The sequence below is a fragment of the Dendropsophus ebraccatus genome, chromosome 1, assembly GCF_027789765.1.
Source record: "Dendropsophus ebraccatus isolate aDenEbr1 chromosome 1, aDenEbr1.pat, whole genome shotgun sequence".
NCBI lineage: Eukaryota > Metazoa > Chordata > Amphibia > Anura > Hylidae > Dendropsophus > Dendropsophus ebraccatus.
The window spans coordinates 126,826,431-126,851,957 of NC_091454.1; the positions used below are offsets into that span (position 1 = coordinate 126,826,431).

Genomic DNA, 25,527 nt, shown 5'->3' on the forward strand with positions numbered 1-25,527 from the left:
CCATTGTACTATACAGGTCCATTCATCTCTAGAATAGTCTTGAATTGGATGTCTACTATACCTGTTATGCTTTCCCAGTCAGCTTTGGTTATTAAAGGGGTTGTCCAGTGAACATTTTTTCTTTCAAATCAACTGGTGTCAGAAAGTTATATAGGTTTGTAATTTACTTCTATTTAAAAATCTCAAGTCTTCCCATACTTATTAGCTGCTACTTGTCCTGCAGGAAATCTTGTTTTATTTACGTTGACGCAATCCTCTCTGCTGACATCTCTGGCGAGACGGGAACTGTCCTGAGCAGGAAAGATTTTCTATGGGGATTTGCTACTGCTCGGGACAGTTCCTGACATGGACAGAGGTGGCAGCAGAGAGCACTGTTTCTGAATGTAAATAAAACAACATTCCCTGCAGGATATATGGTAGCTTATAAGTATGGAAAGAGGTGAGATTTTTAAATAGAAGTAAATTACAAATCTATATAACTTTCTGACACCAGTTGATTTGAAAGAAAAAAATTTCGCTGGACAACCCCTTTAAGGGCCTTAACTTTCAACTGTGTGGTCTCAATGAATAGAGTATCAGATGCATGGTTTTTAGAGACCAGAGATGGATGATCCCCTCGTCAGACTGCAACCATGTCCATTTATGTCAATTTATCTCTGCTCTCAATAGGAAGTGAATCTGAGGTTCTTGCAGGTGAGAGTGTGTTGACTGCCCAGTTGATAGTCCCTTCTCTCATTAGCATATTGGGCACGAATAGCTAACGATGAAAGGGGGGGTGAATTTGTAGAGCAGTGTCTCCATATAGATGATGAAGAAGGCATGTGAGTTTTGTTTTTTTTTTTTGTTTTTTTTTCCATAGGCCACTGGTTGTGAGAGCTTCTTTTAGATGCCTTCTAGGAAGCGTCATAATGTATTGTTGTACATGCTGGACAGCTCCCCAAACCCAGGTTGGAGGTGCTAGATTAAAGAAATCCTGAAACAGAAATGCAGAAATAGTTTATCACTATACCCCCCTACCCGATTGTCTATCACATGTTGGACCACCTTTTATGTATATATTGTACTCACATATCGACAGACTCTCATCTGGTCCTGATCAGTCACCATATTGCACTGTAGGCAACTACAGCCAGTACTTGCTCAGAAGAAATAAAATTATCCACCCCTCTAGAGTATTTTCTCTTAAATAAGCTAGGAGACCATAGAAATACAGTCTACTCTGTGTGGAACAGTCCATGCAAGTTTTTGGTACAGCTTTAATGGTGGCTTATCTCCTCCAGACAAAAGTAGGATTAGGCCCCGTGCATACTAGATTACACCTGGTTCCGCTGGTATGACAAGCTTCACTAAGCAATGGTACCAGTGGGATATTTAGAGAGAGAATAAGCAAGAAGAACAGGTAGGAGCCTGACAGAGAATCCCTAATAGAACACATGGGGATTTCCCTTTTAACCCCTTCAGGACTGGGACAATTTGACCTCAAGAACCAAGGGCAAATGTGTCTTGTTATGTAGCCATAACTTTGGATGCTTTTCCTTATCCAAGTGATTTTTTTTTTCCATTTTCAAGAAGATTTCAAAATCATATTTATGTAGGGATCGTTCCAGTTTGGAAGTAGATTTGATTGGCCTGTTGGAAGTTGGAAACCAACAAGAATTGCCTCATTTTAAAAACTGCGTCCAAGTTATCAAAAATTAAATTGAGCAAATGTGTTTTGTCTATCGGCACGTAGTCTATTTTAGTGCATTTTTTTGTAACACAGCAAGTGTTGACAGAGAAATGCAGTTAAATATTTATTGCCCCAATGCTGAGATTTTTAGAAATATCCCATATGCAGCCGTAGAGTGCTACTTGGGTCAACCATAAGTTTCAGAATTTTGGGGCCCTTTTTATCCTTAGGATATTCTCCCGGCACTATTTCAGGTTTGCAGAAGCCTCGGAGTAGGAAAGCAAAGGAAACTACACTCTTCAAGGAATTTGAGATGCTTGGTGAAGATTTTGACCCCATGGGCATTTTGTAGAATTTATTAGTATTGGACTTTGAAAACTTAAATTAACTTAACTTTAAATAAAATATTTTTAGATATGCAGATACAGAAGAACAAACAGACCAAAATCAGATGAAATTTCCCCTGAGTAAGGCAATACCCTACATGTGATTGTGAACTATTTGGATACACAGTAAGGAGCGCCGTTTGGCTTTTTTAGTGCAGATTTTCTGCTTTAGTTTTGGGGTGCCGTGTTGCAGCTGCAGAGCCCCCTGTGGTATCTGTATTGTGGAAACCCCCAGACATGACCCAATTTTGTAAACTACACATCTCAAGGAATTCATCCAGGCCTGTACTGAGCATGTTGACTCCATGGGTGTTTGAGCAAAAGTGTTTAGGCCACAATAATGAAAAAAGTATAACATTTTTTGCAATAATATGTAGTTTAGATCTAAATTGTTCATGTTCTCAAACAATGCAGGAAAAAACACACGCCAAAATTTGTTCAGCAGGTTTTCCTGAGTACAGCAAAAACCTCTATGTGGTTATAAACTACTTTTTGGAGATATGGCAGGGCTCAATAGGGAAGCATTTTTAGTGCAGATTTTTTTGGGATAATTTTCAGGGTCCATGTCACACTTGTAGAACTGCTGCAGGGTCAGTACAGTGGAACCCCCCCCCTCCACAGAAATGACCCATTTTGAAAACTACACCCCGCAGAGTGTTCACCTATTGATGTACAGTGGTCCTTCAGCATGCGATATTAATTGGTTCCAGGATGACCATTGTATGTTAAAACCATTGTATGTTGAGACCAAAACTCTATGGAAAACTGGTAATTGGTTCTAATTCCCCCAAAATGAGGAAAAATGTAAAGGAAAATAAGCAGCTAATATGGATACATCAAGTCCTTACATGCAACAGTCAGAAAGAGCTACTGGAGACTGTAAATTACTTTCTATGTAGAGGACTGAAGTGTTTTCAGGGTTTTGTACAGATCACACAGGGTCCCAGAAAAATAAAATGAAGCCGCCCTCATCTGGTGCCCAAAGGAGCTACTCATCCTGGCCCAGGTAAAGAGCAGCAGGACATGTAGTATCACACTGTACTGTAGAGAGGAGATACCAGACAGCCAACCAGTGCATGCCCTTCACTCATACTGGGATTTTACCAGCAAAATGGCCACTTTCATTGGTTGATCAGCTAGTAGTTTTTTTTCTGTTTTTTTACATGTTCCGCAGATCCTGTCTGTAGCATTGTATGTTGAGTCTGGTCTCAAGTTACGATGGTCCAAAAAAGAACATTGTATGTTTAAAGGGGTTATCCAGAGCTACAAAAACATGGCCACTTTTTCCCCTACTGTTGTCTCCAGTTCAGGTGCGGTTTGCAATTAAGCTCCATTTACTTCAATGCAACTGAGTTTCAAAACCCCACCCAAACTGGAGACAACAGTAGGGGAAAAGTGTTTTTGTAGCGCTGGATAACCCCTTTAAAATATTGTGTCTTGAGGCCATTGTAAGTTGAAGGATCACTGTAATAAGTATTTGATCCCCACAGGTATTGGCCACAAATTAGTAAGCAGTGGATATTGCCCAGTGAAAACTGCAATTTTCCATGTTCCCTCAACTCCTGGTGTGAGCTGTATCTGCATATGAAAGTTTCAAACTCTTTACAGTGAGAAGCTATCATCTAAATTTAACTGTCCCTGTTATAAAAGTTACTTTCCCTAATTCTATTCATAAAGTTAGACTGCCTTTGCAGTCTGTATCTTATACTTTACCTATCCTTCCTAATCCTTCCCACCATCTTGATGATGTCACTTGCGTTCCAGCAGTGCATTCCACCGTCGGAACGCAAGTGACGTCTTCAAGATTGCGCCTGGCCTTACTGCACCGCTACAGAGGAATAGGTAAAGTATAAGATTCAGACTGCAAAGGCAGTCTGTAACTTCATGATTAAACGAATAGGGTCAGTTAGGACAGACATACACAGCGATCTCTTGATGTATAGCTTGAGATCATTGTGTATTGGCAGAGCGGTGGGCAAAGGCCCTTGGGAGCCCTTCCTGCCGCATGCATGCCGGGAGTTTCCTGTCACAGTGAAGGAAAATTTGAATAAATCAAAAACGCGACCAATAAAGTAATGAATTATATTTACAAATATTGTTAAAAAATGAAATTAAACTAAATGGAGAATTAAAAAATTTTTTTTTTTATAATCGGCCGTGATTGGTTCTCTTTACCCTTTAAAGGGAACCAGTCACCTCCCTGGTGGATGGCTAACCGTTCCCAGTACCTTTATAGCTGCTGCACTTGGCTCTCTGACAAATAAAGCAATCTTTAATCCTCTCCCCAGGTGCTTGGCAACTAGGCATAGCAAGGCCGCAACACCATGTAATCACACTGCCCCTGCCCCAGCCACGCACACTTTATTGGCAGCTTAAATGCTGAGAACTTAATGCAAAGGCCTGTGTTAAAAAAAATCAAGTTAGTTCATTACTTATTTTTTTTAATCGACTGTGTGAGGGCCACTTTTTTGCCGGATAGGGTGACTTCTCAGTGACATTTTGATCTCCTTGTTATGAGGTTAATGAAATACCTAATTTTGGCAAATTTTATTTATGGCATTCACCATGCACGCTAAAGGAGTATTCTATTTAGCTACAATAAATGTTAATTCACCCGCCCCTTCCCCCTCGGAATGTCATTACCTTTGGACTCCTTTCCCCAGTTCTGAGCCTGCTGCCTTTTTTGTAAAAGACACAGAAAACTGCAGTACCAATCTGTACTGTAATGTTTTATGGCTGCTTTTGTTACACTGAGAGGCATAGCAGACCAGACCCTGCCTGACGGCAGACCCTGATCGACTTCCAAGGCTAGGACATTGGAGGCCTCTAAGAAGCCTCCAGTTGCCCTGGCTGCCATCGCCACCTTGCAGAGTCTCGATGGGGAACAGAACTCCTATCTCTGTAACCCTACAAGATGCTGGGGTTGCACCAATCAGGTTTTTAATTGCAATTACGGACTTTAAAAAAACAGGAATGGATTTGCCAAGACTGAGATAATTTCTAAGTCGTGGTCGCCCTTCAGGCAAGTAGATCATCAAAAAGTCAGAAAAATTTGGCAGGTTGGTCAAAAACTCACAACTTTTTGCCAAACTATGCCAGGCTTTAGCGATGCTAAATAGGTTGCTGGAAAGTGATCTGTACAGTGTTACATTGAAAGGTGACACCAGGAGATGCGTAGACAATAGATGAAGGTCACAACTCGTCATTCCACAAGGAGAGGAAAGCAATCTTGAAAGGTCACAGAGTATGCCCAGCAATGCTTCCCATTTATATCAGCGGGGCAGGACCTGGCCATTGTTGTCTATAATGTATCTATGGGACTTGCTGAATGGACTAAAAAATAATTAAGGGTTCGTTCACACGTACAGGATCTGCAGCAGATTTATTTATTTATTTTTAAAGGAATGGTTTTAGTTTTCTTCTTTTTTTTCAAATAGGTATTGGTATGGACACATGCGTCATTCCCTTAAGACATGGTGGCCTTTCTCTGGTTCAGACTACAGACTACATTTATCCTATTGTAGATGATCCTTATATGATGGTAAGTTGATACTTGTTTATGGATCTTAATTTATATACAGAAGTATTTGTAGCGTATGGCTTCCATAGTAGCTGAATAGACAATTGTGTATTAAACATAGCAATATCTAATGTACAGACATACTGTGGATGCTTTTGTTTTATATTAAATTCATACAGTAAAATTGGCTACATTATTGTAAAGACACATATTTGTTTTTATAGGGGAGAATAGCCTGTGCAAATGTACTGAGTGACCTATATGCAATGGGGGTAACTGAATGTGACAACATGTTGATGCTTCTCGGTGTCAGTAATAAACTGACTGATCGGGTAAGTATTACTTTCAGATGTATAATAGGCAAATGTTGGGTGCCCTGCAAGTGTCTTGACCAGAATAGATGGGCAGTATTAAAACTCCAGAATGAATGATTGTAAATGAGACCTTTCCAAAGGAATACATACTTGCCTTCTTAGCTTATGTTTGATTCCTTCAGGGTGAATTACTGTAACTACTGCTGTTCTGATGACACCTATAAGATGCACTTTATTGCAAGCAAAATCTTGCTAAATAGACTCTGCGGGGGAGATTTATCAAACATGGTGTAAAGTGAAACTGGCTCAGTTGCCCCTAGCAACCAATCAGATTCCACCTTTCATTCCTCACAGACTCTTTTGAAAATAAAAGGTAGAATCTGATTAGGCTAGGTTCACAGTGCGTTTTCAGCATCCGTTTAACGCATCCGTTTTTTGCAAAAAACGCATGAAAATCGGATTGCAAAAAACGGATTCATTTGTGTGCATCCGTTTTTCCATTGACTTCCATTATTTAAAAAAAACGGATCCGTTTTTTTTTGGCGGACCAAAACGGACCAAAAAACGTTGCTGACCCTATTTTTCTGGACGTTAAAAAAAACGGATCCGTTAAACGGATGCTGAAAACGCAGTTTGAACCTAGCCTTAGTTGCTAGGGGCAACTGAGCCAGTCTCACTTTATACCATGTTTGATAAATCTCTCCCTATAATGTCTTTATAACCAGTGGTCAGAGGGATCAGGGAGAGAGGCCTGAGACCTAAGGCCAGGTACACCACATACAGAGATGCAGCCCTGTTTTCAATAGAGGCAGTGAGGATGATTATTGAAGTTTATTCCTCTGTTCCCTTCAAAAGACCTTTCCTACTCATACTGCAGTACCCAGGTAGTGCCAGTGGGAGGTACTGTGAAGGGTTAGAGATACTAACAGGTGGAATCCACAGAATATCAATATGCAGACAGTTCTATTTAGGGAACTGAATTTATTTTAGTAACTTTTTATTTTTGTACTCTAGGAAAGAGACAAGGTGATGCCTCTGATCATCCAGGGCTTTAAAGATGCTGCAGAAGAAGCTGGGACTTCTGTTACGGGAGGCCAGACCGTATTAAATCCTTGGGTAGTTCTAGGAGGAGTTGCCACAACTGTATGTCAGCCTAATGAGTTCATCATGTGAGTTACTAAATATATAGTTTACAGTCGGTCTCCTGTGCTAAGACACAGTCCAAGGTTCTCTGCATAGAACATATTCCCTTACATTGGTTATTCTCCTTTGTGGAGCACATAATGTAATTTCTCTGCTTCCTGACCTTATTTCAGAAGAAGCTGTGTAACCAGTATATCACATTTATACATGGTAAAATGCTTGGACTGAAAAGCATTATCATGTCAGTCAATAATGTGACTATATTATACACTACAACTACGGCTTTGATATAAAAATATTAAATTTTATTAATATTAAAAACTCCATTTCATAATTAGTGACAAAGGATCCAGTATTAAAGACCACCACAACCACCACATAAATATATCATACAGTTAACCATGTACTAGCGGTAAGAATTAATACAATACAGACGTGATGCATCTACAAAGCCTCCCCAATCATAGGAATACAAGTGTGCAGCTATTGACTCAGTCTAGAAATCTCATCTAATATTCCAAAAGATTCTTGCCCATAGTAGCGGAGTATCCCAGAAGGAATCCTGGCTTTTAATATAAATAGTGTGAGAGACAGGAGTTAAGGCACGCCCCTTGACTAAGCAAACGCACGCAAAACGCACGTCGGGGTATGGAGGCCACTCCACTACTATGGGTAAGAATCTTTTAGAATATTAGATGGGTTATCTAGACTGAGTTAATCAATGCACACATGTGGTCCTATGATTGGGGAGGCTTTATAGACGCATCACATGTCTGCATTGGAGTGTAACTTAACATGGTTAACTGTATGATATATTTATGTGGTGGTTGTCTTTAATACTGGATCCCTTGTAACTAATTATGAAATGGAGGTTTTTTTTAATAATCATGTTAATAAAATTTTATATTTTTTTTATATCAAAGCCATAGTTGTTGTGTATAATCTTAGTTTGTAAGGCTTGATTAATACTGTATTTTGGACAGGAGAGAAACAGGTTAATTCTGAGACTTATAAATCCTACTATATGTTTTTTTGTCCATTGGAACTATTGTGTATAAATTATGTGACGAGACCCAAAACCAAAAATCTGTTATTTTACTAACAATTCACGTAGCATGATCACTAGGAATAACTATGTAACGGCAACATTTTTTTTCCCCCCACATTACTGGATTTTATTTTTATTAATTGTTGACTTTCAGCACTGGGGTTTGAGTGAGAAACCAACCAAAGATGACGTCTCCATGGAGTTGGCATGTTCTCCTTATGTTGAAGGCTTTCTTTGGCCTGCCTCACACTGTCCAAAAACTTCTTCTAAACTTGCCTGTGTGTGATAACCTGATTAGATTGGAAGCTCCGTTTCCTGGGTCTGTACAATGCTGCTGAATATGTTAGCATTATAAAAGCAACAGGAAATTGTACACTCTTGTGATTCAACTCATTTACAAATAGTTTAATACTGCCAGACAGACAACTAGAAAGAGTGGCCTGTACATTGTGGGGTCAATTTAGGGGTACTCTGGGCAACAGTGAAAATGCACGGGGCATGGGCAACCATGCCCCTACAATGCAGCATCATCGCTCCTGTTCCTCTGCTGGGCGTCATGTAGCATCATGGTCCTGGCCTTAGAGATGCCCGCTCAGTCAGTGAGTGAGGCAGGGTACTGTTGCTGTCACTGACTTAGCAGGTAGTTCCTGTGGAGCTGTGACTGAATTTGAACGTTGGAGATTAAGAAGCCCCGAAAGTGAAAGAGAGCTGCTGATGCTTCTTTGATTACAGCTCTGGATTTTTCTCTCTTGCCCAGAGTGCCTCTTTGAGTATAAATACAGATGTGTGTTCAAATGCAAGTGTATTGACCAACTATTAACCAGGAGAGGGCAGCATAGGACCGTTTAAGAAACTTATTTTTTTCTTTTTTCAATATCTCACTGGAATGTGTTGAAATTTAGTGGATGCAGGGGCGTAGCTAAAGGCTGATGGGCCCTGGTGCAAAATTTTAGCTTGGGGGGCCCCCCCATCTCCCCCCGATCAGGCAAAGTCATATCTAACGTTATATCCAATTACTCTAATGTGCCACCATGTTCTAATGCCCTGTCACTGCCTCCACCTCATGTACTGCACTACTGCCCCCTATCATTAATGGACTGTACTGTGTCATTGTCTAATCATTGTATTCCAATCTTTGACTCTCCAGCTGAAAAACTACAACTCTCATCATGAACTGCCAGTTGGAAATGATGGGGGTTGTAGTGCTGCAACCTGAAGAGCCAAATGCTGCAAAACTCCCATAATAAACTATCAGCAGGGCACAATGAAGTTTGAACTTCTGCAACCTGGAGAAGTCACCTGATAGCACCTGCAGTCCTATGTAACACCACAGATAACACAGTAATATCTGAGTACAGATAATGTAGTAGTCACCTGCAGTCCTATGTAACACCACAGATAACAGTGATATCTCTGAGTACAAATAATGCAGTAGATGTCACCTGCAGTCCTATGTAACACCACAGATAACACAGTGATATCTCTGAGTACAGATAATGTAGTAGTCACCTGCAGTCCTATGTAACACCACAGATAACAGTGATATCTCTGAGTACAAATAATGCAGTAGATGTCACCTGCAGTCCTATGTAACACCACAGATAACACAGTGATATCTCTGAGTACAGATAATGTAGTAGTCACCTGCAGTCCTATGTAACACCACAGATAACAGTGATATCTCTGAGTACAAATCATGCAGTAGATGTCACCTGCAGTCCTATGTAACACCACAGATAACACAGTGATATCTCTGAGTACAGATAATGTAGTAGTCACCTGCAGTCCTATGTAACAGCACAGATAACAGTGATATCTCTGAGTACAGATAATGTAGATATAGACCCCCTGTGTAGCCCCCCCACAGTATAGACCCCCTGTGTAGATCCCCCACAGTACAGACCCCTTGTGTAACCCTCTCATAGTACAGACCCCCTGTGTAGCCCCCCTCCCATAGTATAGACCCCTTGTGCAGCACTCCCAGTATAGACCCCTTGTGCAGCCCCCCCCCCAGTATAGACCCCTTGTGCAGCCCCCCCCAGTATAGACCCCCTTGTGCAGCCCCCCCCCCAGTATAGACCCCTTGTGCAGCCCCACCCAGTATAGACCCCTTGTGCAGCCCCCCCCCCCCAGTATAGACCCCTTGTGCAGCCCCCCACATCGCAACATTTATGTAAAAAATGGAAAAAATAAATAAATAAATAAAATAAACTCACCTCACCTGGATCCTTGATCTCCCTCAGGCCTGGCAGCTTCTCTTCAGTTCAGTGAGCTTCCGGGATGCCGGCCCTGGCCGGAAGCTCATTGATGCAGGACCGCGGCGCCAGGACTTCTCCTCTCTACTGCACGGCGGCTGACATGTGACGTGATGACGTCACATGTCAACTGCCGAGGAGGAGGAGAAGTCCCGGCGCCGCGGTCCTGCATCAGTGAGCTTCCGGCCAGGGCCGGCATCCCGGAAGCTCACTGAACTGAAAGAGGTCCGGCGGCCCGGATTGGGGGAGCACAGGAGGAAGTGGCAAGGGGGGCCGTGCGGGCCCCCCTAGCGTAGGGGCCCGGTCGCTATGGCGACCCCTGCGACCCCTATAGCTACGCCACTGAGTGGATGACTGTCATTTAACGGCAAATAACGGACGTTATTTTAAAACAATGGCGGCTATTATAGAATGACTGCTGTAAGAGGAGACCAATGGCGGCCATCTACTCAATTTCAACAGTGTGTGAACATAGTCTTTCTGTGCTTTCAATCCACTCCTCCTGGTTTTGGTTGAAAAATACAGACAAAAATACTGAGCAAATATGCTGTGTGGGAACAAGGTGTGTTTTATATGGACAGATTTTAATGCAATTATTAAAGCAACTCTGTACCCACAATCTGACCCCCCCCCCCCCCCCCCCCAAACCGCTTGTACCTGCTTTTAATCCAAGATCTGTCCTGGGGTCCGTTCGGCAGGGGATGCTGTTATTGTCCTAAAAAACAACTTTCGAACTTGCAGCCCTGTGCCAAACGGCCATGGCCTAGAGTGTCTGTGCATTAGGGTGCCTTCACGCTTACCAAATCCGCTGCGGGTTTGCAGCAAAAATCCTGGTACTGTGAAGGTCTATGGGGTTACATATCCGCAGTGGAATTTTCATTCCTCTACGGATATGTAACCCGGCCTCTTTAACCCCATGCGCCGGCAGCCCCCGGCCCTGGAGTACACATCACCTGCTCCAGGCTCCTGCTTGCTTCGGGGACTCCAAGCATCTCCCAGCGGTCAGCTTGGTGATGTGTGCTCCAGGGCTGCCCCCGGCCCAGTGCCTACAGCCTCACACACAGCAGCGGCGCCAAGCAGGTAATGTATGCTGCGGAATGCAGGGGATTAATGGGGTGGTTCACATACAGGCAGCGGAATGAAAATTCTGCTGCGTGTATGTGACCCATTCAGCTTCACCTTACCAGAATCCACAGCGGATTTCGCTGCAAACTAGCAGCATGAAATCCGCTGAGGATGCGGTACGTGTGAAGCTACCCTTAGGATTGCCCCTGAGCAGGTTTTTGCTATTCATCCTGCACAGGTGCCTTAACAATCCAGCCCATGTGTAGGGTTCACACAGGTGATGAATAGTAAAAATGCTCCCTGGGGCATTCCTAATGATGAAGAGGGTGGGGAGGAGGGGTGGTGCTTGCCTAATGCACAGCCACTCTAGACCACGCCAATTTGACACAAATCCTAAGCCCCATATCCTGAGCCAGACTCATTTATAGACGCATGCCTCTCAGTAATCTGTCAATCTGAGGCCGAGCTCTTGGCTGGTGTAGATTTTTTTTTTTTCCCATGAATTACACCTGATCATGGTAAATCAGATGTAGAAGGAGGCCACATCTCCTCCATGTCTTCCATCCCACCACCACCACCTTTTAAAGGGCATGGAAAAAACACATGCATTAGTTCTGTGGTTTTAGGATTAAGTTTTTTCCAGAAGAAAAACACTTCCAATAACTTCACTGCAAAACTGCTCTGATCATGGCAAAAACTAATTTTCATGGTAAAATTACTTGCTTGTTTTTTTCTATTTCTCAAAATATGCTTAAATGCATAAACTCGTGAGCCTAAAGGACACAAGCAGATTTTCAGGCACCTTTTCAATGTTAGCAGTTTATGTGGCGTTTCACACAGCATTTTGTGTCAGTTCTTCCTGCAGCCAAAAGTGGATTCAAATGAGATGGAAATAACAAAGGAAGGAGTTCTCCTTCTGATGGATCAACATTAGTTTTTGTTTAGTTTTTTTAAAAAGAGTGAAAAATTGCCCCACTATGAGCAGAGGATGGGAGGAGTAGTACTGTGTATATGTGCCCAGCAGGGAGGGAGGGGGAGGTAGATGCACAGGCACCTCTCTCCCTCCCTGCTTGGTGCCCTCCAAATGTATTCATTGAATACATAATGAATACATTTATGTATGTACAAGTATTCCATAAATGTATTAAATCAAAACGTACTGTACATAACATTTTTACATACACGTCCATTAATTCAATAGAGTGTCCAGCAGGGGCGCACTAATATATATATATATATATATATATATATATATATATATATATATATATATATATATATATATATATATATATAAATCATTGACTGCTATATATAATGCACCCCCTGCTATATATAATGCACCCCCTGCTGGACACTACATAGGAATTTACACCCTTTGTCGTGACGTCACGGTTTCTGGGAGAATTCTAACACTCCATGATCTAATAAATTAATGGAAATAGCCCTATATGTGCATTTCCCATAATTAATGTACATTAGAAATTTGTCTAACTAATGTCTAAGTAATAACATATTAAAAAATACTTTTGGCCGGACTCCTCCTTTAAGTGAACAAAGCAGGTACTCCAAGCTGATGAAGGGGCCATAGGCCGAAACGTGTCCTCATGTACCTGATTTGTTCACTTAAATAAAAGAAGCATTATTGATCTGTGAGTGCCTGGATTTCTCTGCTAGGCTATAGAACAACACATTTCTCACAGCACAATATGTATGTATTGTTATATGAAAGTATTGCTAACAGTACTTGGATACAACAGGCAGTGTATATGTGACAAATACATTTATGTGTGGCATACTCTACCCTTGTATCTACACAGGCCAGACAACGCAGTACCTGGAGATGTCCTGGTATTAACCAAGCCTTTGGGAACCCAAGTTGCAGTAGCAGTTCATCAGTGGCTAGATATTGTAAGTAAGCTGCTCCATCAGCTCATGAATACAGTATATACTATTAGGTAGTCTATTGTTGTGGTCAACAACCAGTTAGTTTCAGTGCCTTGCTATTTTACATGAATTGTATTCACAGCCAAAGAAAGCGTGCATCCGACAACACAAAGCCCTAAGCTCTGCAGCTACATTTATGGAATGGGAAGTTACCCTATATTGATTGCGAGGGAGTGCTGTGAGGTTACTTATCCAGTACATATTGCCATTCATTACACTCTAAAGTAGCTTATCATGTTCTCTGTAAACCACTAGCAAACCAAAGAGTTATTCAATTTTAATATTTACACTACATGATCAGTATTTGTGCAGGACATCAAAACAATAAATGTATACAATGGACTTGGATTTAAGTGACTTAAAGAGGACCTGTCACCCCCGTGCCGGGGTGACAGGCTCCGGACCCCCTGTTAGACCCCCCTATACTTACGTGATTCCGCCGGGTCCCGCTTCCTGAGTCGGCCGGGTCCCGGAGATATCAGCTCCCGAAGCCCGGCGCGCGCGCTGAGAGATGAGTCCGATGCCCATAGAGAATGACGGAGCATCGGACTCCCCATTCATTCTCTATGGGCGCCTGACTCTGCTGTCAGTGCGCGCGCCGGGCTTCGGGAGCTGATATCTCCGGGACCCGGCCGACTCAGGAAGCGGGACCTGGCGGGATCACGTAAGTATAGGGGGGTCTAACAGGGGGTCCGGAGCCTGTCACCCCGGCACGGGGGGTGACAGGTGTCCTTTAAAGCATTACCATCATTTAGGGTACAAACACACTAGGAGAGTGTGCCGAGTCTAACAAATCATTCTATACATGTCTCCTTTCCCCGGTTCTGAGCCTGCTGCTTTCTGCTGAAGACACAGCTGTTCTTTCTGTCTCTCGCACATTTCCCCTTTCCCTGGCCATGCATATGTAATGTGGGAGACCTAATCTAAAGTCAAGTTACTTGTGACCTTACTGTGATCAACCCTCCCATCTTATAGAATGCAGAAACAGCCGTCCAGGGACACTGTTTATGTGAGGCCGTCTCAGAAAGGTGGGGGGAGATGAGATAGGGTAAGGGGGGGGGGGTGTTGGAGATGAGCGAATTTACAGTTATAACAAAGCAAAGCGCACCCAGTTTCTCAGGACTGGATTTAGCTTTTCCCAGTACCCAGGGAGGAGCAGCATGGAGCGGCAGTAAGGGCCCTATTCCACCGGACGATTATCGTTCAGATTATTGTTAAATCGTTTGAATCTAAACGATAATCGTTCGTTTGAATAGCAGTTAACGACTAACGACCGAACGAGAAATCGTTGATCGTTTAATAAGACCTTGACCTATTTTTATCGTTGCTCGTTCGCATTGAATAAGAAGTCGTTTGGTCGTTCGCAGTAGTGACGAACACAATAGCGACGACAAGACGACCGCAAGAACAATCTTAAGTAGCGATTATCTTTCCATGTAAATGAGTGAACGATTTCAGGTCTTTCGTGATAGCGGTCGTTTGGATCGTTTATCGTTAATGATTATGCGAACGATAATTGTCCCGTGGAATAGGGCCCTAAGTTAAACGGCAGCCGGCTGATGAGTGGATTGCAGACATAACAAAGCACTTTATTACTGTAAATTCGCTCATCTCTAGGGGGGATGATTCCACATGTATTTTACCAGAGTGGAATACCCCTTTTTAATTTTATATTTAGCATACATAGAAAACACAAACTCCAGACATATCCTATGGTCTGGGGAAGTCACTGATCGGCAGGGTGCTGACAGTGCCTACACTACAGAGATAAGAGTTTGTCTCAGTTCTCTGTGTAGTGGTGGTAAACTGTAACTGCAGCTCAGCTCTTATTCGAGTGATAAACCCTGTTCCCTCTATATTGCAGGCAAACAGTGCAGGCCCATATGACAGCACCCTGCTGATCATTGACTAATGAGCTGTCCTGTAGATAACTCAAGTCTGTTTTCCCCTGAAAAACCCTTTAAACCATTAAATAATGTATGAAATTTTATATATTCTGTTTTTGTTGCTCTTAATATCACCAGCCAGAAAAATGGAATAAAATAAAACTGGTCGTCACCCAGGAAGATGTGGAGTTGGCATATCAGGAGGCTATGATGAACATGGCTCGGCTAAACCGAACGGGTACTCATTATTTTATGTTTGCTTAGACTTTTGTAATTTTTTGTGCAATATTTTATAACTTTGTATAGATTAAATAGTCAATTAAGTATAACTAACACTATACTGTATAATAGTAATAATGTCTCCTGTACATGAAAAAAATACTCATCTAGGTATGATGAACAGACTTCTGGCCTGCAGCGTGTGAGCTGCAGGGGCGGGATTTCCGGACAGGCACAACAAATTAACCCTTAGGGGACACAGCCAGTTTTCATTTTTGCGTTTTCGTTTTTCCCTCCTCGTGTATATAAGGCCATAGCGCCTGAATTTTTCCACCTAGAGTCCCGAATGAGCCCTTATTTTTTGCGCAACTAATTGTACTTTGCTATGGCAGATGTAATTTTTGCCTAAAATGTGCCGGGAAACCAGAAAAAAATTATATGTGTGGTGAAATTGAAAAAAAAAATGTTTGTTTTTTTATTTGGGGGGGGGGGGGGGGGGGGGGTTGTTTTTACTCCGTTCGCCCTGGGGTAAAACTGACTATATATGTTCCTTAAGTTGTTACGATTACAACGATATGTAACATGTATAACTTTTATTTGATTTGATGGCCTGTAAAAAATTAAAACCTTTTAAAGAAAATATATGTTCCTTAAAATCGCTCCATTCCCAGGCTTATAGCGCTTTTATCCTTTGGTCTATGGGTCTGTGTGAGGTGTCATTTTTTGCGCCATGATGTGATCTTTCTATCGGTACCTTGATTGCGCATATGTGGCTTTTTGATCGCTTTTTATTACAATTATTCTGGATTTGATGCGACCAAAAATGCGCAATTTTGCACTTTGGGATTTTTTTGCACTGACGCCGTTTACCATGTGAGATCAGGAATGTGATTAATTAATAGTTCGGGCGATTACGCATGCGGCGATAGCAAACATGTTTGTTTATTTTATTTATTTATTTTTATTTATAAAATGGGGAAAGGGGGGTGATTCAGACTTTTATTAGGGGAGGGGATTTTGTGTTATTAAAAATACATTTTTCTTTTACTTTATATGCACTCTGATCTCTCATAGAGATCCATGCAGTATAGTTATACTGCATGAATCCATGAGATCGGTGTTCTATTGCTTTTGGCTGCTGCAGCCAAAAGCGATAGAAGGCCGAGCCGGGATCAGCGCCATTACGGCGCAGACCCCGGCCCGGGATGGATGCGGGGATCCCCCCCCCCCCGCAATCGCGCCGCAGGGGGGCGATCCCCCGACTAGACCACCAGGGATGGATATGAGCAAGCATTTAGAAGCAGCTGTCAACTTTGACAGCTGCTTCTAAGTACTTAATTAGCGGGCACGGCAATCGGACCGTGCCCGCTAATAGCCGCGATCCCGGGCTACATTCGGCACCCGGGATCGCGGCAGTTCAGGGAGGGGGGGTCGCCGCGCGACCCCCCCTCTGAACTCCCATAGCGGCACGAGGACGTTCAGTAACGTCCTGGTGCAGCTATGTGTTAATATCACTGTGCTGGACAGTATAGGGGATCATGCCTCAGTGTCTCCTAGGCTGCAGGCCTGTAGTCTATGAGAGTGAATGATGGTGTGTGTACTCACTGCAGCATTTCAAGGTTGGGTAAAATAAACAGGTGGCCTCTAGAGCTTTTGAATCTAGAGGTCACTGAGGAGCACACCGCTGTTCACCTATTTACACTTGAAGTGCTTCATTAACCTTTTTGCCATTTCTCTCTCTATGGGGGAATTTATCACAGTCTGTGCTAGACACAGACTGGGAATAATTGGTAATTTTTTGTGCACACACTTATTTTGCATGAAAATGTTGCCATGTTGATTTTTTTTTTCTACACTTTACAATTTTTTTTACACCATGCTCGGCAAGGGGGTGGAACTTGGCGTAAGGTACTTTTCACAATTTGCGCAACAGAGGTAGCATTTTAGCTAAAATCTATGCAAGCTCAGAGTAAGGGCCATATTACACAGCCCAATGAGCAGTGTAAGATTGGCGCTCGCTTACAGAGTCTATTACATGGCTCAATGATTGTGCAGGACATCATTAGCGATGTCCGTGCAGCCCTTGCCAATGAAGTCTTTTAGCGTAATTAAGTGTAAAATAACAAACATTATACTTACCTCTTCACATTTCCCGGTGCCCTTCTGCCTGTTCCGAGCGTTCCGCACTCACCACAGCGGCCGCTGGCACTGCTGAAGCTGTCTCTGAAGTGACAGGCTTCTCAGCCAGTCGCTGGCTTAGATGGGAAAGTGCCATGGCCAGTGATTGGGTGAGAGTCTTGTCACTACACAGATAACGTCAGACGTGTCAGTTGCCATGAGCAGGGAGAAGCTACAAGGACACCGTGGAGAAGTAAGTATAAAGTTTATTATTTTACTTTGCACAATCCCTAGCTGTCGGCCATGCTTCGCTATTACATGTAGCGATGCACGGCCAATGAGTTTTAAACATGTTAAAAGACAACAATCAATCGTTTATTTGACTGATCATTGTCTTTATTACACACAAGGAGCGATAACCAGCAGACCCCTAAGGGTCCTTTTACAAGTACAAATCACTTAAGTGCTTGCTTAGCAAATGACAATTTTTTTCTTTTTACCCCTTTGACAACCCGAGATGTACAAGTACGTGCAGCTCATGGCTGCTATTAGCCAGCCGGCTAATTAGCCACTTAAATGCAGCTGTCAAAACTGACAGCTGTATTTAAATGGTTTTTAATCCCCATTCCTGGTGGTCTAGTTGTGAGAAATAAACATTTGGTGTGCATAATTGCCCGATTGAATTATCACATTCCTGATCTTGCACGTAATCGGCGTAAATGGGAAAAAAAAATTCCAAAGCGCAAAATTGCTGACTTGAGGAACATAGATGTCAGTTTTACCATATGAGTCTCAAAACACAGGACTGGCCAGATATCCCTCTAGGAAGGACCCAGCCAAGGGGTGGCTCCTGTAGGGAAACCACCATATTAAGTGGCCCTATAAGTCAATGTAATGACAATGGAAAAACCAAGGCCAGGTATCCACAGACAGCTGTTTTGGGGTGTTGCCCATCATCAGTGTGGAGCAGGATTCTGGCTAGGTGGGAGTAATGTCAGTAATCTCAGGGAGACCAGCCAAAGATAACACCGCAGCTGCTGGTTAAAGCACTCAACCATAGGGTGCACATCTTGCAAAACTCCCCGAAATAATAAAAAAAATGCATTTATCATATTTTCCGGCGTATAAGGCGACTAGGTGTATAAAACGACCCCTGACTTTTAAGAAGACTGTTAGGGGTTCGCTTTATACACCGGAAAATGTTTACCGCTCCCTGACCGCTGCAGGGTTTACTGTCTGGAGGTCAGGCAGGGGTTAACTGCAGCTTAATAATAATAATAATAATAATAATAATAATAATAATAATAATAATAATAATAATTAAAAAAAATAATAAATAATAAAACAATAAATTCACCTGTGACCCTTTCCTGGCATCGGCGCGTCTCCCGTCCCATTCCCAGTGCAGGCAGTGAGATCCTTGAAGCTCTCCCGGGCAGCTGAGCGCCTCATCTGAGACGCTCTGCTGCTGGGAGAGCTTCAGAAGAATGACCGAGGCTTTGGGGACTTCTGGAGCTTCTAACATTCTTGCGGACCTCTCCCGGCAGCCGAGCGTCTGCGAGCTTCTCCGATGAGGCGCTCTGTTGCCCGGGAGAGCTTCGGGATCTTCGGCGCAGGCAGCGTCGGGAATAGGACAGGAGACACACGGTTGCTGGGAACGGGTCACAGGTAAGTTGAATTGTTTTTTGTTTGTTGTTGTTTTTTTTATAGTTGCCCCATATGGTGGGGATGCGGCCATTTTTGGGCCCCCCCACCATATGGGGCGACCATATGAGGCGTATAAGCTGACCCCAGATATATGAACGGTGTTCCATGTGTCTAATGTCCTAGAAGTTATCTAACAGAGTCAGTTTGGAAGGTGAATTACAGTTGACGTATTCCCTGTAAATATATGCTTCATACACTAGATGGCTCCTCAGTGCCACAGATAAGTTTAATGGCAATACTTACATTCTTTATTTTACAAGGAACTATTGTCCACAGTACACATATTTAGTCAGGGCTGTGGAGTCAGTAAGCCGCAGCTTTGACTCCAACTCCTGCTCCTTCATAAATGGCCAGTCATATACCAGGGGAGTTATTTATCACACTGGCTCAGCAGCTTCAATGCCAGATACCTGTGATATAGAGGGGTCACACATAGTGATATAGAGGGGTCACACATGGTGATATAGAGGGGGCCAGCCATAGTGATATAGAGGGGTCACTGTGGGTGTTGGCGCACACACACAACCTGCTGCAGCCATAGCATACACACACAGCCTACTGCAGCCATAGCATACACACACACACACACACACACACAATGGACTCTTCCAGCTAAGAAACAAACTGCCAAATAGTGACTGACAACTTTTCCCCAACCACCCTTATCTAATAGAGCCAGTGTTCTATTACTGATATATTCCCCGACCACCCCTATCTAATAGGGCCAGTGTCCTATTACTGATATATTCCCCGACCACCCTTATCTAATAGGGCCAGTGTCCTATTAGAATGTTGCTTATAATATGTATTGATGAGCAAAACTTATAAAATTCATATCAAAACTCAATTCTACATTGTTCTAAGATTTTTTTTTTTTTAAAGCTGGAGTTTGAGTCGGTACATTTTTTCCAAATCCGACTCCAGCCAAAACTAGCTCGGACTCCACGACTCCGACTCCACAGCCCTGTATTTAGTATCGCCGCCTGCGTAATGACGCTGGCAATACAATTATTACGTAATTAAACCTGCGCCGTGACCGCAGAAAATTTTAAATGAGAAAAATGAATTATTTTTTTTCATGAAAAACTTGCATTGTTCACAAAAAACTTTTTTGCATATTGGCCAAGACTTACTACTAACCTAAAGTACAATATGTCACAAAAAACAATCTCTGAATCAGAAAGAAAAGTTATAGGATCATGTAGCTAAAACCACACAGTGATACGGTGGATTTTAAAAAAAATGAGCTCTGGTCCTGAAGGCCAAAACTGTCTGCAACTGTGATTAAATATTAGTGCTCATATCCTTGAGTTTTTATATAGTATACTTTGTGTTGGATCACACCCCTGTGCCAGTATTAGCCATTAAATATAGCTGCAGTCTGTTGTTTTGTCACATAGGTTGCCCTAACTTCTTTCACCTCTAACAGGCGTTAAGGGGGAAAACTCAATCTGACTGTTCCATGCACGAGCCCTATTAATTCAATAGCTTGGTCATATCCATAGTTACTCAAACTTCCGTCTGCAGCAGCGATTGCACCTAGATTGGAAACATCATGACAAGTACACTTTAAGGCACACTCTGCTGTACATATTGATAATTTTAAAAATCGACCTTTCCTTTAGTGTTGTAATAAAGATACTTAATCTTATCAGCACCTTGGACTGAGATGATGACTGCAGAAACAGCAGTTCTCCCTATAAAGGGAATCTGTCAGCTCCCAGGCACAACCTGAGGTGCTGACAGTGTGCTGTAGCTGGCTGTCCCCCAGTGAGCATGGTGCCTTTTTGGTAATTTTCCGTGCAGTGGATTATGTACAATCTTATGTGATATGTACAATCTTATATTTAATGGCAAATATCGGACGTTGTTTTAAAAAAACTGTAATTATTTGCCATTAAATGACTGCCATCCACTCAATTTCAACAGTGTGTGAACATAGCATTTCAATGTTTTCAATCCACTTCTGGTTTTGGTTGCAAAATACTGTGTGTGTGAATATAGCCTTAAAAATGATACAATAATGAGGGGGAAAAAAACATCCATTTAATTTCCATCAGGGGATTCGAACCAGAGAATAAACTGCTGTCAGGTTGCTAGACAGACGAGTAACCCCTAGACCACAGCTCCAACACATTACAGAGGAAAGATTCTTTCTTATATAACCTGCCTACAGAGGACTGATCTGCAACAGCTGAGCGAGCAGGAGGCCAGGCAGCATTGATTATTCATGAAGAGGGAGGAGGATGCATGACAAGTGTGGCAGGAACAACTGCTCTGTGACAGTAGGAGACATACGATTGTACATAATCCACTGCACGGAAAATTACCAAAAAGGCACTATGCTCACTGGGGGCTGCCAGCTACAGTACACTGTCACCACCTTAGGTAGTGCCCGGGAGCTCACTGATTCCCTTTAAGGTTCCATGAATAATGGCCACACTAAAATCTCGGGGTACTGTGCCAGAAGCATGACTGCCAGGGTGTCAGAGCAAACAATCTGTCTCCTCAAACTGAGTGAATTCTGATGTGGTTGTGGTAACTCTTGCTTTTACTGTGACTCTGCAGCATGGTTAATAACCCAAGTGGGTTTTAGCAATGTAAACCCATACCTTTTTCAACACAAAAAAGGCCATGCAGTGTCAGCTGTGAAAACCCTGTTCCTATTAAATTCAGTAAGAGACAAGGAACGATGCAGAAAAATGACCTGTCAGTACTTCTCCATGCAGTTCTATGCTGAAGCTGCCATGAAGAACAGTGGCAATCTTGGGGCTTGGCCTGATGCAGAGCCGCACAGCTGTGTCACTACCGGGGGGAGAGCACTCCATTACAGGGCTTCTCTAGCTGTAGCATCCGTAATATGGGACATGGGAATATGCCCTTAATCTGTATTTGCTATTTACCATTTGACTTAGAGCGAAGCTGTCAGAACATGTGTGTCTGTATCTTTTTTTTTCTTAATTTATTTTATTTTTTTAATTAAAAATGCCTGTATAAGGTGTTGGGTCCTAGTGTTCTTTATACTCGAGGACAGTGCTTGTCTCTGATTATGCAAAGTAGCATGTATACAGCACAGTAAGGTTTAGTGGTGCTATGGTCCAGGGAACTGTAGGCCCCGCCTCCTTGACACTTTTCATGGCCCGAAATAATGGCGTTTTATATTGGTGGTGGTGGTGGGGGGGGACAGATCCAGTCAACAAAGGTATGTTTTGAAGGCTTTTATTTCTTTCAATCCAACTAGTTTCTTTTTCCTCTCTTTCTAGCTGCCGGTCTAATGCACACATTTAATGCACATGCTGCTACTGATATAACAGGTTTCGGGATTTTAGGACATGCACAAAACTTGGCTAAACAGCAGCGGAATGAGGTTTCCTTTGTCATCCATAACCTTCCTGTCCTAGCCAAAATGGCTGCTGTTAGCAAAGCCTGTGGAAATATGTTTGGTCTTATGCATGGATCATGCCCAGAGACGTCAGGTAAGTCACTAAAAGCACCCCTGGTTGATGCAAAATGTAGTCTTCACCTAAAGCTAATTCTTAATTTGCCTAATATTGTCTCACTTCATCTCCTCAATCACGCTTACATTATTTCATATCTTCATAAACTGCTTTCCCTTCCGCTCCCCATAGAGAAAACAGGAATGCTTAGCCATGCTGAATGCTTCTGTGTGTGGGGAGGATGGGTGTTGGGTGGGAGTTGGGTGGGAGAGATAACTGACAGCCGTCGGTTATTGAAGGTATATGGGGACCTTAAAGTGACACTGTCACCCCCTTTTTGCATTCTGGCTTCTCTACACAGGTGTAAAGGGTAAATTTAGCAGTTTTTATACCTTATTTTATATTGTACGTCATGGTGCTTGTTCAAGTAAAAAGTGATCTTTTATCAACGGCAGATTGTGCTTAGTGGGTGGGGCTTCACAACAACAGCGCCACCAAGCCCCACCCACAGTACCACATTGACCCGCCCCTCCACGATGACATCACTGCATTGGCCCCGCCCCTCAACAACCATTGGTATGGGCCAACCTAGAGGCGGTGGGGGCTAGACCTCTAGGCCAGCCTGTTCCAATGGTTGGCGAGGGGGCTGGGCCTATGTGCCTATTTTTTTTTAAAAAAAAGGGGGGGGGGAAAAGTGATGTTTTAGTGGTACATTGGTACATTTGCTTTAACCGATCTATTGTGTCCATATCATGCCCTGCCAGCATAAACCTCTCTCCCTGGATCCCCCCTGCAGGCCTGGAGCACCTCCCCAGCTGCTGGTGCCTGTGCTGTTGCGCCAGCAAGCGGCTATTTAAACTTTCCTTCCTACTCCTGCTTCTCTCAGCCCCATGGAAAACCCTGTAAAGAAGCAGGTATTTCTATTATAATGTGGGGAATCCTCACATCCTTTATAGGGTGTCCTCTGCAGCTTACAGAAGCAGGAGCAGAGCTGCAAGTTTAAAGGGGTTATCCAGTGCTACAAAAACATGGCCACTTTTCCCCCTCTCATCTCCAGTTCAGGTGTGGTTTGCAATTAAGCTCCATTTACTTCAATGGAACAGAGTCCCAAACCCCACCCAATTTAGAGACACTAGAGGGGAAAAAAGTGGCCATGTTTTTGTACCGCTGGATAACCCCTTTAAATACCTGCCATCTCCTGCCTTATTCTCTGTTGTGGGGAACATGGAGTGGGGATTCCCATCTTAATGACAGTAAGTATTGGTGCAAGATGCACTGCCACTTACTGCCAGTTGTTACACTCTGTGGGCCAGGTGCTCTGCACCTAACCCATGGAGTGCAAAAAAAAACCAGTTAATCAGATTTACATTGATCTCTATGGGAACTCACAGATCGGTTCTGGAACATCTTCCAGAACCGATTTATGTTCCAGAATCAAGGTACCACTGTATACATATTAATAACTGCAGCATTCATATCTCCTCCCTGCCCTGCATGATTGATGTACAGGGCTTGGCAACCATCACTGAGCCATGTACATTAAAGCGACCCTGTACCCATAATCTGACCCCCCAAACCGCATGTACCGTCAGCTGCTTTTAATCCAAGATCTGTCCTGGGGTCCATTCAGCAGGTGATGCAATTATTATCCTAAGAAACAACTTTTAAACTTGCAGCCCCGTGCCCAACGGGCGTGGCCTAGATTGTGTATGCATTAGGCTGGCACACCCTCTGTCCCTCCTCCCCGCCCTCCTCATCTTTAGGAATACTCCAGGCAGATTGTCTCCTATTCAGCAGCTGTGCTAGCAGCTGTGAAATGTTCAGACAGGAGTAAATGTTTCATTGGCATTTCTAATGATGAAGAGATGAAGAGAGTGGTGCAAAGTTAAGGTACAGATACTCCCTTTGGGCACAGGGCTGCAAGTTTAAAAGTAGTTTTTTTAGGACAATAACTGCATCACCTGCTGAACGGACCCCAGGACAGATCTTGGAGTAAAAGCAGCTCTCCGAAGGTACAAGTGGTTTGGGGGGGGGGGGGGTCAGATTGTGGGTACAGAGTCTGGTTGCTGCAGCTCAGCACAACATTTCTGACACTTGAAAGGATAAACATGTTAGAACTTTACATCCATCATCTTAGAAACGGGTATCATTTGCTTTATCTTCCCAGCTTCCTGCCTATGTCTGCTCAACTCTGAGCATAATGTAGAGCTGTTAGTCTCTTTAATAACTTTATTTTATTTTTTTTTGCAGGGGGTCTTCTAATTTGTCTACCGCGAGAACAGGCTGCAAGGTTTTGTGCCGAGATCAAGTCCCCGAAGTATGGAGAAGGTCATCAAGCATGGATCATTGGAATTGTAGAAAAGGGCAATCGCACTGCCAGAATCATAGACAAGCCACGAATCATAGAAGTTGCCCCTCAAGTTGCTACTCAAAATGTAAACCCAACACCTGGCGCCACCTCTTAATTTAGGCTTACCTAGCTTTTTTTTGTTTTGTTTTTAAATAGACCCTATTCTTTACCATCATACAATTTAAATAATTGTAAAGAAAAATATATATATAAATATATATCATTGTGTCTGCCCATTTTGTGGCCTTGGGTCAGTTATGCGAATGGGTAGAAGTAAAAATCCATTGCCTTTTTGCCTTTTTTTTTTTTTTTTTTTTTTTTTTTTAATCTGTATGTCCCCCCCCCCCCTTCCTGTTACATTAACTGAAGATGCACCTAATATTGAGGCAGCTTCTAAGTTGAAGAATTGTTATCCGATACAGTTGATTCATTTTGAATCTATAGACACTTATCTCTTGCCGCA

At 42.9% G+C, this 25,527-nt stretch overlaps 1 protein-coding gene across 3 annotated transcripts in view; it reads left to right on the forward strand.

Moving 5' to 3' along the window:
* Positions 1 to 25,282, forward strand: part of SEPHS1 (selenophosphate synthetase 1) — a 38,326-nt gene extending 13,044 nt beyond the window's left edge. For all 3 annotated transcript variants that reach the window (XM_069956187.1, XM_069956186.1, XM_069956188.1), the window contains exons 3-9: positions 5,493 to 5,596; positions 5,800 to 5,907; positions 6,904 to 7,058; positions 13,221 to 13,311; positions 15,372 to 15,471; positions 22,541 to 22,753; positions 24,965 to 25,282. In XM_069956187.1, coding sequence (XP_069812288.1) covers positions 5,493 to 5,596; positions 5,800 to 5,907; positions 6,904 to 7,058; positions 13,221 to 13,311; positions 15,372 to 15,471; positions 22,541 to 22,753; positions 24,965 to 25,179 — 986 coding nt within the window. In that variant the 3' untranslated portion in view covers positions 25,180 to 25,282. The remainder of the gene's footprint in view (positions 1 to 5,492; positions 5,597 to 5,799; positions 5,908 to 6,903; positions 7,059 to 13,220; positions 13,312 to 15,371; positions 15,472 to 22,540; positions 22,754 to 24,964) is intronic.
* The last annotated feature ends 245 nt before the right edge of the window (positions 25,283 to 25,527 follow it).